This window comes from Oryx dammah, unplaced genomic scaffold (genome assembly GCF_014754425.2).
Source record: "Oryx dammah isolate SB20612 unplaced genomic scaffold, SCBI_Odam_1.1 HiC_scaffold_29, whole genome shotgun sequence".
Lineage (NCBI taxonomy): Eukaryota > Metazoa > Chordata > Mammalia > Artiodactyla > Bovidae > Oryx > Oryx dammah.
In genome coordinates this window covers 12,346,668-12,365,723 of record NW_024070213.1, presented here as the reverse complement: position 1 = coordinate 12,365,723, position 19,056 = coordinate 12,346,668, and the positions used below count along the sequence as shown (strand labels likewise).

The window sequence follows — 19,056 nt, the reverse complement described above, 5'->3', positions numbered from 1 at the left end:
GTCCAGTCTCTGCTTAGAGCATCCACTGGGTTCTTTCTGGTACCTCTTGATGCTTTTTATATATGGATTACAGAGAGGTCGGTTCTTTACTGGACACCTGACTTTACAGAGAAAGGAAAAGAATGATTTGGGATATAATAGTAATGATTCATAGCAAATACCACTGAAAGGGTAGGTGTTAAAAAGGGAGCCCAACAAAGTGTGGTAATAAAATATTCACATAAACAGTTTAATCTTCAAATCTAACACTGTACCTGTTTTCCCGGTGAAGCTACCATTACACAAGTGGGAAAAGCCGTCACATGGGTTTTGAGTTAACAATTAAATTATTTACAATGAATTTAGCTGTTCCTGACTGTCGATAGGGCCTGGTGGTTTCCATGGGGCTTGTGTTCAATGCAGTGTGGCCAGAGCTTCATGGTCCAGTAAGTAAGACCAGGTAGTAACAAAGGCTTTCAATGGCCGTTCACAAAGAAACATCCTCATTTTTTATGTTGCCAAAACACGAACATTGTGAGTTACTGACCTCCTTTTAACTCACCAATTTATAATCAATTGTCTCATGTTTTAAAGTAGGCTATTTTCCCTAGTAAAAAGCAACAATTGCGTCAAGTTCTAAGGAGCTGCCTCAAGAAGTCCCATGTAAGAGGCATTTCTCCCCTTTGCACCAAGTTTACAAATGAAGACAAACCACTTAATACACTGTAATGATATTTACCATCACCAAAGCAAATGAGGGGATAGTCTCTAAAACAACGGAATGCGAACACTAAGACTTCAGTGGCCCCTACTGAACTGTTTTAAAATGTTCATAATCTGCTACCTTAATGAAACCTAACAACCGCTGGCTTTAAAACAAACTTTTTTGTATACCTAAAGGGTAGCTTCTGATGAAAAACATTAAAATAGTGTAACTTTTATGTATCAGATAAATCGCTCTGGATTGGAGAGCCAGACTTCTCTCTCTCTAAAGTGGAGCTCATGCAGCTAGCTTTGGGCATTTGCTAGGAAACGAAGCGCTAACGAATCTTCCGTCCGGCTGCTTCCAACCGCTGCTCTTCAAGTGCGGTCGCACGGCCCGTGCGCTCCGGAGCCGGTCCGCCGCGGGCGCGGGGCCGGAGCAGGAGCTGGAGCCCGGGCGGAGCGCACGCGCGCTCGGAGCCGTTGCTCACGTTTCAGCGCTTCCCGCTCCTACCGTTGGGCTTGACTTTCAACCGCCGTCTGGGTCCGGCTTCCTGCTCCGCTGGGTGCCCCCTGGTGCTCATCACCTGCACCATCTTGAGTAGCGGCTGCGCGGAGCTAGGGGTCCAGGGAGCCCGAGGATGCTTTCGAGAAAGCCTCACGTCCAAAGCCGGGGTGTCGATCACACCGGCACATTCAGGCACCTCTAAAGGAAGAGGGAGGCTGTTTTCACTAAGCACCAAGAGAGACAGGAGCACATTAAGTTTCATCCAAGTCAACTCAGCTCCTTCAAGTTTGTGGTAAAAGCCGCAAAGATACGTAGACCTTGTTTCTTCTCGAACCCACCCCCTCCCGCGCGCTGTGCGCTTTTTCCGGGCGGGCGGAGTTCGCTGTGACCCTTGACTGCAGTGGGGCGGCCCGTCTCTGCGAGTCAGAGGATCTGTCCTGGGCTTGGAGCCCAGGATGCGGCCTTAAGTGCCATGGAAGGGAGCTTCCCCCCTCCCCCAGCCAATCAGTGTTATGCACAAAGTCTGTGGCCCGAGCAGAGGGGTCCGGCTCCTCCCGGCTCTCCGCCCACGCTCCGGTCGCGACACAGTATTTAAATAGGAACAGCAGCTCGTTTTCCATCCATGGCAATCCCAAGAGCTCGCTCTCGCCTCAGCACAGCATGGTGGGAGCCTCTCCCCTCTTCCTGAGTCCTTCTGTTTTTCTCTTCCCTTCTTACACAATTAATGCCTAAGTCATGCTTTTCCTAGCTAGCGCCCACTAAAGGATGAGGCTTAGCGACCCGCGGTGACGCTCCCATCCGCCTTCCAGAAGAGGCGGTTTCAAAGGGAACTACAGCTCCCGTGGGGCCTCAGGCTAAGCCACCGCAGGGCATCACGGGAGTCGTAGGCGTCTTCCTGCTCTGTCCCGTTCATTCCTCACGGTGTCAACTACAAGTCCCAGAGGGTCTCGGGGCGAGACAGCCTGCGCGAGAGCCCCGCGAGCGGAGTGGGGGTGGGGCGCCCCGGGCGGCGGGGGGCGGGGCCCGAGCGGGCTGTGTGGAGGCTTCAGATTCCCGGCGCCATTTAGCGCGGAGTTTCGCCGGCGGACGCGGCTCTTCTTCCGCGGCCTCTCTGCACTCATCTCCGTGACAGAAGGCGCCCGACCGGGTGACTGCCCTTACTTCTCCCGGCCCTCCTCGGCCCGGAGGAGCACCGGGCTCGGGCCCTCCCCCACCGGCTTTCCCTCCGTCAGCCCCCGGCCCCGGCCCGGAGAGGAAAGGGTCCGCCCGGCCCGGGGCGGGCGGTGAGGCCCGGGGCCGGGGGCCGCTCCTCCGTGTCGCGCTCCGGCTCCTCGCGTCGGGCAATGGGCGGCCTCTGAGGCCGTCCAGCAGGGCGGAAGGAGCAGCGGCCGCCCGCCTGGCCGCCAGCCCCAGCGCGGCCTCGTCCGCCTCCGCGCCGAGCGGCAGCCGCTCGGGGGTCCAGCCAGCCCCGGGCCGCAGCGGTGGAGAGCCGGCCGCCGCCTCCTTGACTCGGTGCGGGCCGCCGCGCCGCCCCCATGACCGCGCGCCCCCGGCGCTCCAGCCTGCCCGTCCGCCGCTCGCCGCACGATGGGTGCGGGCCGTGAGGCGCCAGCCCCCGTGCCTCCGCCCCGCCGCCGCCCCCGACAAGCGTGCCTCGAGAGCCGCAGCGGCCGCCGCAGCCGGGCCCGCGGGCCCGCCTCCCGCTCGGGCCGCCGAGTCAGTGCCGAGTGAGGGGCCGTCGTCCCGCCGCCCCGGGCCGGCCCCCTTCTTCCGTGAACTCGAGCCGCCCGCCTCGCTCTCGCTCCCGCTCCCACAATGTCTGGCGGCGCCGCCGACCAGCAGAGCAGCGCGCCGGGCTCGCTGTTCCTCTCGCCGCCGGCGCCTGCCCCCAAGAATGGCTCCAGCTCGGACTCCTCGGTGGGGGAGAAACTGGGCGCCGCAGCGGCCGATGCCGCAGCCGGCCGGACGGAGGAGTACCGGCGTCGCCGCCATACCATGGACAAGGACAGCCGGGGGGCGGCCGCGACCACCACCACGGAGCACCGCTTCTTCCGCCGCAGCGTCATCTGCGACTCCAACGCTACGGCGCTGGAGCTGCCCGGCCTCCCTCTGCCGCTGCCTCAGCCCGGCGCGGCTGCCGTGGTCCCGCAGCGAAGCCCCCCGGAACCCCCGCGCGAGGAGACCCTGACCCCCGCCGCTGCCGCCCAGGTGGCCCAGCAGCCGCCCGCCGCCGCCGCCGCCGCCGCCCCTGAGGAGCCGGTCGCTGCGGGCCCGGCCACCTCTTCGGCCCCGGGCAGCGCGGGCAGAGACCGCCAGGCTGTCCAGCCCGGCCCCGCGGGGAGCCGAGAGGAGCCTCCGTCCTCGAGAAGTGGCAGCGGCGGCGGCAGCGCCAAGGAGCCCCAGGAGGAACGGAGCCAGCAGCAGGATGACATCGAGGAGCTGGAGACCAAGGCCGTGGGCATGTCTAATGACGGCCGCTTTCTCAAGTTTGACATCGAGATCGGCAGGGGCTCCTTTAAGACGGTCTATAAGGGCCTGGACACCGAGACCACCGTGGAGGTCGCCTGGTGTGAGTTGCAGGTATACCCCACCTTCTTTCTCTTACAGTGCTGTGGGTCCCACATTTGGCTCGGCCACTTGGCCGAATTTTCCCTTTACGTGTCTTCCTCTTAACTGTTCGCTGCGAATGGGGGGAGGCCAACTTTCGAAAGAGTCACCAGGATTTGGGGTGTTGGCACAGGTGAGGCGTTAGTATTTGTAGCCAGAGATTCGCTCCTAAGGAAGGAGTGGTGAAAGTCATCCGGATACCAGCGCATTGCCTCCTCGTCATTGTTTTAGTGTCTGGCAGGAAACGAAATGAGCGGGGAAGTTTTTGAGTTCGGAAAGTACAGTCCTCTTGCCTTGTGTTCATCAGAGCTCTGCAGTGATGAGGTGCTGGTGTGTTAGATGCGTGTTTCCATTCCTGAGAACAGGCTGTCTTTTTAAATTAAGAACGACCTTGTTCACGAATGACCTTCTTTTTGACGTATCTTAGTTGGTGGTCGTACCGGCATCTAGTAAACTAAAAAAGGTTTCCTTCAATGAATAGTTTGAGACTAGAAAGTTACAGTTGGATATTTGATATCGTTCCACCTAGTGATGTTTAAGCAAGTTTTTGATAACCGTGAGCAGACGTTGTTACTAAAACTAGTGTCTTTAGCCCACTCGCTGTTCTGTGGGTAATACAGGAGCTTATGTATGTGTGCTTTGAGAGTTGTAATGTCATTATCACTGTTTTAATCTTGTAAAAGATTTTTAAGCTAAACTTTCTCAAGGGTACAAATGAGTGACAAAGGCTTCATTTTTAACTTCTAGGAGATTTATCATGGTGTAAATAATGGTGTGTCATCCTGGTTGACAAGGATATAACGGGATTTGAGCTACTTGTTGCTTGATCTGTAGCAGCTTGACTGAAGTTGTCCTCACCTATGTGTGTTCACATCAGTTATTGGAAGAAGCAGAGTTGAACTGAATGAAAAAAACCACTGACATTATACGTGAAAAATGCCAGTATCCATATTCTTCTGGCAAAGGAAATGAACCAAGCTGAAATAGGATATGAAAGTACCTGAGTGATCTAGGAATTTATCTATTATCCTTGAACCAATACGTTAACATTTAACCTTTTGAATGTCATCTTCCAAATGACCAAGGTCGTATCAAGTGTGAAGGAAAATTAACATGTGGAAGGAAGTAAACTTAAAAAACTGACAAGTTTTTTAGGAATATAATTTCTTAAATTTTATAGTTAGTGATACAGAACTTCTAAAGGCATTGTGAAATAAAAACTACTCAATTTTAGAGTTGGGAAGGTGGTGGGCCTTTTTTTTTTTTAAATTGTCAAATTATAACTTTATTCCTTGGTCATTCTTACTCAGAAACTTAGGTCTGATTTGTTTTGGTTTACAGGCAGAGTATTACAAGCAAACAAACACCTGTTACTTTTTTAATACCTAACTAAGGTGCTTATTGCTACTGACCCTGGATTGTGTTCTTTCATAGTTTCATATTTGAATAGGTGCTTTTAAATAATTTTTTTCCCCTCAATTTGTTACCTTACTCTCAAGACTAAACCAAAATAAGTGTTGAGCACTTTATGGATTAATTTTGTTAGTTTCAATTTTTAACTTTTAAGACTTCTCAGAATGTATGTTTTTTTTGTCACCTGGAATCTTTAGATCATTATCTTGAAACTAATGATACAGTGTGGGGAAAAAAACCTCAATTTGTCTAATGTCACAATAATTTTGTCTAAGCTTCTCATTTTTTTTCTAGAACTCATGAATTTTTGATTTTTGTTCTCTAGGCATGGTCATGGTTAAACAAAAGAATATCTTCTATGTATATAACATTGCCATATTATTTTTATGCTAGTTTGGAATTTGGCTGGAGAACCAAATGAAAATGCATTGAATGGTACCCTGCTTTGGAACCTTCCTTATATGATCCTACTTATACAGTTTTCCATTTTTTTAAAAAAATGTGATTATCTTAGTCCCAAGATCCTTTATAGCAGTAGTTGGACAGTATTTATGATGTTTTGGCCAAAACACTTGCCTAACAACCTACTCAGTGTTTGAGTTATTGTCTTTGGATCTAAGTTAAAGGACAAGCCAAAGGATTACTAAGTCATTGGAGAAAAAATAAACTTTTTTCACTAAATGTATACTTACTACAAATTTCTCTTTAGGAAGACTGGAGAAATATTGTGTTAAGTTGCTGAGTTAAAAATGTCATGTATTAAAACCGGAAGAAATCTTAGGCTATTCTGCCCAGCTTCTTATTTGATAAATGAAGAACCTGAAGTTACAGAATAACTTACTTGTGAATGACTTGCTTGGGTTGATAAGGAATACAATTAACTGATTAGGATCTAATAATTTGAGAAATGTTAAAGCATTTGTAGTCTAGTAGATGGTTAATTAGTTGATCTCAAATGAAGCAGTTCTGTTTTTGATGTGGAAGTTACTGTCAGATTTTTGGAGAAATCTGATCCTGTAACCCTGGCAGATTCCAGACTTAGGATATTGGTAGTGATTTTATCACTTCAAATGGAGAAATAAATAGGCTTTGTGGGATGAAGGATGGGTGGTGTGGTATGCAAGTCAAATTTGTTTCCATCAAGCCTATTTTTAGAGTCACAATATGCATAGTTATTGATTAAAGCAAATACTGACTCTTAATATGTGGGTAGTACTTCCCTGGTGGCTCAGGCGGTAAAGCGTCTGTCTACAATGCAGGAGACCCAGGTTCGATCCCTGGGTCAGGAAGATCTCCTGGAGAAGGAAATGGCAATCCACTCCAGTACTATTGCCTGGAAAATCCCATGGACAGAGGAGCCTGGTAGGCTACAGTCCATGGGGTGACAAAGAGTCAGACACGACTGAGTGAGTTCACTTCACTTCACTTTGCTACTACAGGATCTTAAGTGATAACTGAGATCTATTAAGATGCATATTTCCTTACCTGGTTTTACTAGGCAGGTGATGTACCTTAATTCTACTTCTCTTTTGACTTGATCAGAAAATGTTGTTACTGCTGGACTGTACAGAATTTACATTGCTTTTTTTAGGGAGAGTTTGTTTTTGTTTTAAAGAAACATAGCTTAGTTGCTTTAATAAAACGTAATTATACACTGCGATTCAAGAATGATTCATTTACTTTAAGCACTTTTCTGCCCATACTGCTTCTAAATACAGAGTTCACTCAATATATTGATAAGATTGTTTCCAGATCTGCCTGAAAGGAGAAGTCAAATCATAAATTTTGATTAAACTCCAAAATACTTAGTATGTACTTTTTTTCCTGGCTTTTAGCAAGTTAAGGCTCAGGTCTCATCATGAGCATATGCTATCAATGTTTTATGAAAAGTTTTTTGATGGTGTAGAAGTTTGTTGTGGTTCTGTGATTAAGAAACCATAACTTATTCTTTGTTCTTAACTCATTGAACTGTTATTCCCGTTTGAATAGTGAGGATTTTTCTTACCTTAACTTTTTAAATTTGTGCCACATTCGTTGGTTTTTAGGAATCTGTACTGCTAACTTTTAGTCTCAGAAACTAAATTTCAGAGAATAGTCTTCTGAGTCTTTTTGCTTTTAAATTCTCAGAGCCACTGATTTGTTGGGAGTATGGGCAAAATTCAGGTAGCTCAAGGGTAGCTGCTGTGCAAATTAAAGAATGTTTGGTGACTTGTTTGAAGTAATCTTTGTCCCTTCTCAACAGGACAGAATAATAATTAAAGACAGGATAATTTTGGCTGGGTAAGAGTTAATTTAAAATATATGTGGATTTATTGTTTTAAGAAGTAACCTTTGTACAGGAGAAAGAATTATATTTAGGTTGATTTTTTTTTTTTTTGCTTTTACTATAGTTCTTTGTCTTAGGGGCTTAAATGGTTTCCATTTTTCTTAACTTTTTTCAGACCTTTAGTATCACAATTGTTTGTAGTGTAAGAACTTGCAAAGAGAGATTGTTTGTGTAAAACAAACTGGGAATCTATTGTTGCCTGGTGACTGAGTTCATTTCTTGACATTCAGATTGTAGTGCAAGATCCTGGTCATTTAAAGTCATCTTGGTTAATTCCTGTGGAAACATTCAACTAAAACTGGACTCTCGTTTTCAGAAATCAGCTTGATTTCAGAAATCAAGTGTGTTATTTGTGTTTCCTGATAAGTTACTATTTTAGATAAAGCTGTAAAAGCGGCAAGAATGGTTATGTTCAAATTGTAATTTCTGAAAATGTTCATATACTGTGAAAAATTCACAATAATTGGTTACTAGGTTTTGCTATGCCAGTTCTTTATATTAACTTATTATTCTCATTTTGTACTTTGTTTGGTCCTGTATTAAAAATCAAGTGTGCAGGATTAGGTGAGACTTAGCATGACCTGCACTTGGATTTGGAAAAGGCACTTTTTTTCTGCAGTATAGCACAGTGATTAAGAACTAAAATGCCTGACTTTCCATTCAAATTCTGGCTCAGCTGATGATTGTGTAACCTTGGGTAAACTGTGTTAGTTCCTTACCTGTAAAGTGAAATGTAATGAGTGCCTATTTTACAGAGTTGTTGTGATGATTAAATGAATTAGTATATATAAAAAACTTTTAGGACCGAGCGTGGCACATATATATTAACTGTGAGGATGCAGCATCTTTTTTTTAGGCTGCCTTTTTGAGGGTACTGATGAAAATTTTGATTTGTTTACATTTATACTTGAAAAGTATAGCAAAACTCCATACTGTTGCTACCATTCTTACAGGAGAAGTGTTGGAATTGAACATGGCGTCATCAGTGTTTTCACATCCTTTAGCTTTACCTGTCCTCTGCCTAACTTCCTCTTGTTAATTTCGTAATTTGTTGTTCCCAAATGGCAGTCTTTCTGAATGACTAGTTTCCAGAATTTGCTGAGATCTTTGCTCTTGGGATCATTCTTTCTTCACATTGATTAAAAATCATTTACATTCTTTGTCTATTCCATTAGTCTTTGAGCTCTTTGAAGACATAAGTAGATGCTCCATCTACTTTGGTAAGTATTAAATTTTTTTCTGTTACTAAGTTAGAAATAGTTGTAGATATCAGGTTTTTTTAATCCATATTCCTGGCCTTTCATTGGTCCACAGTAGATTCTCTCATCTTGTATTTTGAGATATCACTCTGGTATAATACAACACATATAGCAGAAACCAGCTCTGAGGCAGATAACTTGGATTCTGTGTTACCCAATTATCTGAGTAAGGAATGTAGCTCTGTAAAACTGATTTATTAGTAACATGTCTTACTGACTTCACAGAATTGCTGAGGAGCAACTGAAACACTATGTGAAGGTACTTTGGAAAATGTAAAGTATGATACTTCAAAGAAAAATCCATTTTGAAGGCTATTAATTATCACTTGTTACAGATTAATTATTTTAAACTTCCTAGTTAGTTGGGTTTAGGAGCATTTTGTTCAGTTTAAGGGTTTTATTAAATCTTGAGTTTAAGAGTTTTATTAAATCTTAAGACAGCTTTTGGACTGAAGAGCCGCTTTTGGCCTGAAAAGAAATTGCCAGAAGCTTTTCTTAAAGTGTTTTTGTTTGGAAGAGGATTATGCCTTTGACAACTGGCAGGCTTAATTTTGTGTGTGGCTCTAAAAAGATTGGTTATTGATAGGTTCTTCAGGAGAGAAGAAACTTTAGTATTTGCTTGGTTTTGTAGTTGACTTCATTGTAGACTATCTCTACCTTAATTTGTATTAATTTAGCTTTTCGAGTGGGCTTTCGTAAAGAATTTAGTTTTTGATGTTCTGACTTGAGTCTTGGCATTGTAAGATTGACATATTAAACGTGCTGTGCTAAGTTAATGTGCTTAATGATTTTTAGAAAAGAATCGTCAGATAAGCTTTGTCATCACAAGCAAATATAGTTTTCCCTGAAATTTAAGAAATATTAAGAAATTAAGATTTTAAGAATAATATAAGAAAATGTTTGGAAATCTGCTTGGTATAATCATATTCAGGTTAGTTAAGAAAATCCGCTGTTTTTGCCTTTTGAGCTGCTAGGTTGCAGTTTCTCAGACCCAGATGATCTGTGTTTTTGGTCATTGTGTACCTGGTGAATGGTGTTGAGTTAATCAAGCACTAATATATAAACCAAACAGTGAGAAGTAAAATGAAGTAGTGAAGCACAGCATTACTGTTGTGCACATTGTCTCCATTAGTTGATAGAAGTAAACATGTTGTTTGAGGTAATGATAGGATTCTCTTCATGGCTAATGGTTTTGAGCCAGACACCATGATGTGCAGTCACCCTCCATATCTGCAGCTTCTGCATTCACAGATTCAGCTAATTGTAGATGGAAAATATACTGGAAGAGAGAAATACCAGAAAGCTCCAAAAAGCAAAAGTTGAGTTTTCTGTACTTGTAGCAACAGTGTGTATTACATCGTGTTTACAACTATTTATATAGCGTTTACATTGTGTTAGGTATTATAAGTGCTCTGAGATGATTTAAAGTATACGGAATATATGTATAGATTAAATGCAAGTAATGCACCATTTTATAGATGGGACTTGTGCATCCGTGGATTTTGTTATCCATGGGTGGAGGCTGGGGAGCGTCCCTGGAACCAGCCTCCTGAGGACCTTGAGGGGTGACTGTATTCATCTCTGTGGATTTTCTCTCTGCTTGGACTGGTCACTCATCCTGGGTTATGGTAGACTTGGGAAATGCAACATAACATCTCTTTAACATGCTAAAGAGTTCGTAGACATTATCGTATTTACATGCTCTTTGAACTGTCCACACACCCTTCCCACACAAATACTCAGCTGTAGGCAGTGGAGAGAATTTGAAGCAGAGAAGTAGATTTGCATAAAATTAATTGTGGAGAATTATTTAAGGAGTACGAATATGTAGAGTTTAGTTTTATGTTTGAGTGTGAGATTTCTAGGGCCGGAACTAAGACAATAGAGGAGTGGAATTTTTAAATATTTTGAGCAGGGTTTATTGATGAAGTGGAATTTGGAAGAAAAATGAAGCACAGGCGAGAGGATGGGAATAGAAAATGGTACTGTCAACTGAGGGAGGGAATAGGAAAGAATGGAAGGTTGGCCTTTGAGGGGAAGGGCTGTGGAGATGCATTCAGTTACCTGATGACTGTGAGGTGCTTGTGATACCTCCAGGAGGAAGTTCAACCATGCCACTGGATACATTCCTGAAGCTGAAAAAAATGGGTCTGAGGTAGAAATAGAGGCTGTCTGTATTAGTCATAGCTGAAATAATGGAAGTAAATGCAGTTATCTAAGGAAAGGATATATATGAAGAGAAACAGAGGAAAAGACAGGGAAGAATAATGGGCCTAGGGCAGAGTAGCAATAATTAAAGGGTGGGCAAAGGAAAAAGGAGCCCAGGGAGACTAAATAAAACAGCAGGAGAACAGAACAGAAAGAAGAAAATTTCCAGGAAGGAATATAGCAGAGAAGTCCAATTAGTATAGTAGCAGTTGTGGAGAGTAGATGTTAGGAAATGTAGGAAAAAAAGTGTGGAGATAAGTATAGGCTGTTGAAATTGTTTACTGATTTTGGCTATTAAGTCATTCACAATATTCTGGATGGTACCTAAATGAGAGGGGAGGTAGCATAAGGGTGGGGAGGGGCGCACATAAGTATCTCTTAAGTCTCCGATAATGTCCAATAAAGTTCTTTATCCATAAAGACTTATGTGGCTATTTAAATTTCAGTTCAGTCACTCAGTTGTGTCCGACTCTTTGTGACCCTATGAACCGCAGCACCCCAGGCCTCCCTGTCCATCACCAACTCCCAGGGTTTACCCAAACTCATGTCCACTGAGTCGGTGATGCCATCCAACCATCTCATCCTCTGTTGTCCCCTTCTCCTCCTGCCCTCAATCTTTCCCAGCATCAGGTCTTTTCCAGTGAGTCAGCTCTTCGCATCAGGTTGCCAAAGCATTGGAGTTTCAGCTTCAACAGTAAATTTAAACTAATTAAAATGAAACAAAAGCTTTAAACTTAATTCTTCAGTTTTACTGGCCATATTTCAAGTGATCAAAGCCATGTGTGGCTACCATATTGGATGGCACATGTAGAACATTTCTATCATGGCAGAAAAAAATTGTGGGTTAAGTTGTGCTTTAAAAAGCAAAATAGTTTTATTGAGATACAATTCACAGCACAAAGAATATACAGTGTGATGCTTTTATAATTGAAGTTATACATTTAAAAAGCTGTATTCTATTAATAATAAAATAGTATTTCCTTTTTTGGAAAAGATATACAAAGGATATTACCACAAATTCACATCCTCATGCAGAATTAACAATAACTAATGTTATATCACATTTGCTCTAGATATTTGGTGATCTTACAGTTTCAGAAGAGTGGAAGATTTGCAGTGAGTTTAAAGAGTGGCTGAGGAAGAAGGGCATGGCAACCCACTCCAGTATTCTTGCCTGGGAAAATCCCATGAACAGAGGAACCTGGTGGGGCATGGTCCATGGGGTTGCAAAGAATTGGGCATGAATGAAGTGACTGAGCACGCATGCACAAGGGAGGTTAAGAAGTAGAGATGATAAGAGTAGGCCGTTTCTTTAGACAAGTTTGAACAAATATGGGGCAAGAAAGATTGGGTAAGTAGAAGGCGTGATCTTGGAGAACATGGATAGATGAGGGAAAGGTCTTTAAAAGTTAAAACATTGAAATATAATAATTTGTCTGCTTTCTCTGCCTCAGATAAGAGTCTGTTCTAAGCCAGTTACTGTTTTGGTTATTCTTCATGGATAGTTAAGTCAATCCAAAATAGTTTTTCATACTTCATATGCTGTTTGTCAACTAGTTTCTATAATACTCAATTGTTGGATGTGATGTACTGATTCTTAAAACAGCTTGTTTCTCTCCATAGTTAGTCTCTGGCATTAATGCTGCATTTGCGTGTTAATCTGGTGATACAGACTTTATTATGGGGCATCTCTGAAATGACTGTCTGTGTGTCACTTGAGGAAGCAGATTTCACATGAAACTATTACAAGAAGGATTTTTAATTATTACACTATTTCTAGAATGTGGTTGAAACGGACATATCTACAACAAAAAGCCTAAATAACTTCTTTAAGCCCTTGTCTTTTTGAAGAGTGTTCTTTGCTAATTAAATTAATCTGGCAAAGTACTAATAATTACTAATACTTAGGATTTTTTTGGTGACAAGCATAGTCTTTTGCCCATAGCATATTATTTGTAATTCTCAGAGGAACAGTACAAGGCAGATTTTTAAATATTTTATATTTGAGGAAACAAACGCAGGTTTAGTAACATGTTTAAGATATCATGGCATCTGAGTCCTTGTTTTTTTCCACTGCAAAATATTTCATTTAAACTAGGAAGAAGTTTGAGTTATAGTGGAATTGAATTTTTTTGTTCTGTTTAGCAATTACAATTTGTTATTGAGCAACTTACACCTTTTATACTTTCAGTTCATGAAGTAAATCTCCATTTCAGTAGCCTTTTAACCAGTTTACGTTTGTAGATGCTATAAGGAGGGAGATGGTGTGTTTATTAACTTCTTGGTGTATCCTAAGTTTTTTAGATATTACTTACATTGTTATGATATAGAGCATCTGTTTATTTTTTATTACTTTTGTTTATTTTTAATTTTTTGGTGGCTCCCTGCGATATGCTGGATTCTAGTTTTCTAACCTTGTATCAAACCCACAGCCTTTACAGTGGAAGTGTGGAGTCTTAAGCACTGTATCACTAAAGAAGTCCCTTGAACGTCTGTTTTAGACTTAAATCTTTGAGAAGGGATATTATTTTTAGTGGCCACTGTGTATCACATTTCCACCTAATAGAGACAGATTGATGGTTATAGTGCTGGTGTGTCCTTAGCCGTGCAGTCATGTCCAACTCGTAGTCAAGAATACTGGAGTAGATTGCCATTTCCTTCTCTAGGGGATCTTCTTGACCCAGGGATTGAACCCAAATCTCTTGCTTGGTAGGTGGGTTCTTTACCACTGAGCCATCTGGGAAACCCCTGTAGTGTTGGTAAGATCTTTCTGTCTGTTGAAAGCCATGAGTTCACTTTCATACCTCCAGTTCTAGAGTTCTTTCTAGCTTTCCCCTTTTCCATTTATATACATACCCTACTTCTGAGAGTGACAGACTTGCCTCTTCTTATCCTAAATGTATGTATGAATTGGCATAATCTAGAAATACACATGTGGTCTTTGTTCCTGATTCCTAACGTGTGGTCTTTGTTCCTGATTGCTAATGGAGCTCCTAAAAGCCTTGAAAGTTCCAGAAGGATGGGAGTATCTTTTGTTCTAATGAGGTGACTCTTGACTGACTGGCTCAGAAATAGCTTCAGGGTAGGTGCTGGTCACCAGGAAGACCATGCCATGATTAGAGGGTTGGAGCTTTCAGCCCTTCTCCCACCCCCAACTTCTGGGAGTGGAGGAAGAGAGGAGCTGGAGATTGAGCTACTCATCAATGGCCAGTGATTTACTCAACCATGCCTAAGTAGTAAAACCCCCACAAAACCCCCTGATTAACAGAGTTTAGAGAGCTTCTGGGTTCACAACCACTTCCAGGTGCCAGGAGGGTGGTACAATGTAGAGCGAGGGCATGGAAGCTGTGTGACCCTCCTCAGAGGCTATACCTTGCCCTGTGTATCTCTTCTGTTTGGTGGTTCCTGAGTTCTCTGAGCCACTCTGGCAAGTTCTCAAACCTGAGAAAGGGGTCATGGAAACCCTGGATTTATTGGTTGGTCAGAAGTGTAGGTGGCAACCTGGGACTTGCAGCTAGTGTCTGAAGTGAAGGCAGTGTTGTGCGACTTAGCATCTGCGGGGGTCTCTGCTGACTCCAGGTGGTTAGTGTCAGAAATGAATTGAATCAGTAGGACACCCAGCTGGTGACCAAAGAGCTGAAACATTTGGTGGTGGTGTGAAAAACACTGTACAGTTGGTGTCAGAGAGTTGAGAATAAAAGAGTTCAAGATAGCCAGTCTCTCAGCTCCTCTGGGTTGAGGTCCCTTAGGCACCCTTCTCACTCTAGCAAGGCTATTTGAAAATTAATTCACTTTCTGTCCTTCTATATTCTCTCTGCTGCTGCTTTTGGGGATATGGTACTGCTTTTTTTGTTTTTTAAAGCCTACAGTAAAACAGGTGACATAAATTGGTATGAATTTGCTTTCTAATTGTAGAACAATATTGCAGTAATCCAGGAGAATTTTTCCTTCACCCACATTCATAATCATTTCCTATAAATACAGATAATGTCTGTATTTAATTTCTACTAGGAATTAATTACATTAATTCCTATTAGGTTGGTGCAAAAGTCATTGCAGTTTCAGACATGAATTTTAAATCATTATAACTGGGCGCAAACACATCTTTATTAATCTAAATAGGAACCATTACAATTGGCACGTTTTTGCTAGTGAGAAGTTTATTCCTGTAGCGTAAAAACAAAACAAGACCAGGAGCTGACTGTGGCTCAGATCATGAACTCCTTATTGCCAAATTCAGACTTAAATTGAAGAAAGTGGGGAAAACCACTAGACCATTGAGGTATGACCTAAATCAAATCCCTTATGGTTATACAATGGAAGTGAGAAATAGATCTAAGGGACTAGATCTGATAGAGTGCCTGATGAACTATGGACAGAGGTTCATGACGTACAGGAGACAGGGATCAAGACCATCCCCAGGAAAAAGAAATGCAAAAAAACGAAATGGCTGTCTGAGGGGGCCTTACAAATAGCTGTGAAAAGAAGTGAAAAGCCAAGGAGAAAAGGAAAGATACCCATTTGAATGCAGAGTTCCAGAGAATAGCAAGGAGAGATAAGAAAGCCTTCCTCAGTGATCAGTGCAAAGAAACAGAGGAAAATAATACAATAGGAAAGACTAGAGATCTCTTCGAGAAAATCAGAGATACCAAGGAAACATTTCATGCAAAGATGGGCTCAATAAAGGACAGAAATGGTATGGACCTAACAGAAGTAGAAGATAGTAAGAAGAGGTGGCAAGAATACACAGAAGAACTATACAAAAAAGATCTTCATGACCCAGATAATCACGATGGTGTGATCACTCACCTAGAGCCAGATATCCTGGAATGTGAAGTCAAGTGGGCCTTAGGAAGCATCACTACAAAGCTAGTGGAGGTGATGGAATTCCAGTTGAGCTATTTCAAAGCCTAAAAGATGATGCTGTGAAAGTGCTGCAGTCAATATGCCAGCAAATTTGGAAAACTCAGCAGTGGCCACAGGACTGGAAAAGGTCAGTTTTCATTCCAATCCCAAAGAAAGGCAATGCCAAAGAGTGCTCAAACTAGTGCACAGTTGCACTCATCTCACACTCTAATAAAGTAATGCTCCAAGCCAGGCGTCAGCAATACATGAACTGTGAACTTCCAGATGTTCAAGCTGGTTTTAGAAAAGGCAGAGGAACCAGAGATCAAATTGCCAACATTCAATGGATCATCGAAAAAGCAAGAGAGTTCCAGAAAAACACCTATTTCTGCTTTATTGACTATGCCAAAGCCTTTGACTGTGTGGATCACAAGAAACTGTGGAAAATTCTGAAAGAGATGGGAACACCAGACCAACTGACCTGCCTCTTGAGAAACCTGTATGCAGGTCAGGAAGCAACAGTTAGAACTGGATATGGAACAACAGACTGGTTCTAAATAGGAAAAGGAGTATGTCAAGGTTGTATATTGTCACCCTGCTTATTTAACTTCTATGCAGCGTACATCGTGAGAAACGCTGGGCTGGAAGAAGCACAGGCTGGACTCAAGATTGCTGGGAAAAATATCAATAACCTCAGATATGCAGATGACACCACCCTTATGGCAGAAAGCGAAGAACTAAAGAGCCTTTTGATGAAAGTGAAAGAGGAGAGTGAAAAAGTTGGCTTAAAGCTCAACATATAGATAACTAAGATCATGGCATCTGGTCCCATCACTTCATGGCAAATAGATGGGGAAACAGTGTCAGACTTTATTTTTTGGGGCTCCAAAATCACTGCAGATGGTAACTGCAACCATGAAATTAAAAGATGCTTACTCCTTGGGAGGAAAGTTATGACCAACCTAGACAGCATATTCAAAAGCAGAGACATTACTTTGCCAACAAAGGTCCGCCTAGCCAAGGCTATGGTTTTTCCAGTAGTCATGTATGGATGCGAGAGTTGGACTATAAAGAAAGCTGAGTGCTGAAGAATGGATGCTTTTGAACTGTGGTGTTGGAGAAGACTCTTGAGAGTCCCTTGGTCTGCAAGGAGATCATTGGGAGGACTGATGTTGAAGCTGAAACTCCAATACTTTGGCCACCTGATGCGAAGAGCTGACTCATTTGAAAAGACCTGATGCTGGGAAAGATTGAGGGCAGGAGGAGAAGGGGATGACAGAGGATGAGATGGTTGGATGGCATCACCGACTCAATGAACATGAGTTTGGGTAAACTCCAGGAGTTGGTGATGGACAGGGAGGCCTGGGGTGCTGTGGTTCATGGGGTCACAAAGAGTCAGACACGACTGAGTGACTAAACTGAACTGAACTGTAGTGTAAAAATCCATGCTTCAGGATTCAGCTAATTCTTGGAAAGCATTTTTTGCCTCCTGCTGGTTGTGGAAGCGTTTTCCCTGAAGAAAGTTGTTGAGATGCTTGAAGAAGTGGTAGTTGGTTAACAAGAGGTCAGGTGAATATGGTGGATGGTAGCCCAGGTGATTCAGCTTTTGAAGTGTTGGTCGTGCCATGTGCAGTTGGTGGTGGTGTGGAGAAGAATTGGGCCTTTTCTGTTGACCAGTGTTGGCTGTAGGTGTTGCAGTTTTTGGTGAGTCTCATTAATTTCCTGAGCATATGTCTCAGATGTTGTGGTTTCACCAGGAATCAGAAAGCTGTAGTGGATCATTTGGGCAGCAGACCACCAAACAGTGACCACGACCTTTTTTTTTGGTGCACATTTGGCTTTGGGAAGTGCTTTGGAGCTTCTTCGTCCAGCAACTGAGCTGGTCATCATCGATTGTCGTATACAATCCACTTTTTGTCGCGTGTTCACAATCCAATCGAGAAATGGTTCATTGTTGTGTAGAATAAGAGAGGATGACACTTCAGAATGCTGACTTCATTTTCTGGTCAGCTCAGGAGGCACCCACTTATCAAGCTTTTTCATCTTTCCAATTTGCTTCAAATGCCGAATGACCATAGAATGGGTTGAGTTCTTAGGCAACTTCTCTTGTAAGAGGATCAGCTTCAATGACAGCTCTTAATTGGTTGTTGTCAACTTCCCATGGCCAGCCACTGTGCTTCTCATCTTTAAGACTCTAGTATCCCTTGCAAAACTTCTTGAACCACCACTGTACTGCACCTTTGTTAGCAGTTCCTAGGCCACATGTGTTCTTGATGTGAGTTGTCTCTGCTGCTTTATGACCTGTTTTGAACTTGAGTAAGAAAATTGCTCGAAATCGCTTTTTGTTTAAGATCATTTCCATAGTCTAAAATAAACGGCAAGTTAAAAGTCTGTAGCAAAAAAAAGAGAGAGAGAAATGTGCATTAAAATAATGTATAAAACATAAGTAAGTAAAGTCACTCAGTCGTGTCCGACTCTTTGTGACCCCGTGGACTGCAGCCCACCAGGCTCCTCAGTCCATGGGACTCCAGGCAAGAATACTGGAGTGGGTTGCCATTTCCTTCTCCAGGGGATCTTCCCGACCCAGGGATCGAACCTGGGTCTCCCGCGTTAGAGGCAGATGCTTTAACCTCTAAGCCACCAGGGAAGCCCAGTGTAGCCACATTTATTTAAGAATGTATTCCAATATCAAGTGGCAAATTTCAGCAATGCAAAAAATGGTGATTACGTTTGCACCAACTTAATATTTAGTGTTTTTTTCAGTCTTTTTCTGATAAAAATTTAGCATCCAAATTAATATATTCTGAGTATAAAAAAGAGCTTCCCTGGTGGCTGTATATAAAAAAAGACTCATTGGATTTTGAAGACTTTATATTTTTTTAAAAGTTAAAATATTCCAATTTTTAAAAGTGATTACATATTAAAATGATAATGTTTGGGTATACTGAGGAAATAAATATTACTTTTTTCTTTTTAAAATATGGCTACATGAAAATTTAAAATTGAAAAATTGCAGCATAGTTCACGTTATATTTCTCTTGGCTACCACTGACCTAGACTGTTCTGTTAAAATGTTGTAAGAGAGCTGATGCTGCAGTAAATTAAGTTCACTGCTTCCTTTTTAAAAAAATATCTTAGCACCTTCCTTTTTGTGGTTTCTTTCATTAGCACCCTTTGCAAAGCATAATTCTTTTGCTCTTGCTGAACAC

At 42.7% G+C, this 19,056-nt stretch overlaps 1 protein-coding gene across 24 annotated transcripts in view; it reads left to right on the top strand.

Moving 5' to 3' along the window:
* The first annotated feature begins 2,863 nt into the window (after window positions 1-2,863).
* WNK1 (WNK lysine deficient protein kinase 1) overlaps window positions 2,864-19,056 on the top strand; it is a 126,786-nt gene continuing 110,593 nt past the window's right edge. For 22 of the 24 annotated variants that reach the window (XM_040233689.1, XM_040233688.1, XM_040233686.1 and 19 more), the window contains exon 1: window positions 3,005-3,769. In XM_040233689.1, the coding sequence (XP_040089623.1) occupies window positions 3,005-3,769 (765 nt within the window). Of the gene's footprint in view, window positions 3,770-19,056 lie in introns of all 24 variants that reach the window. The other 2 variants (XM_040233694.1, XM_040233691.1) reach the window with 1 other exon arrangement.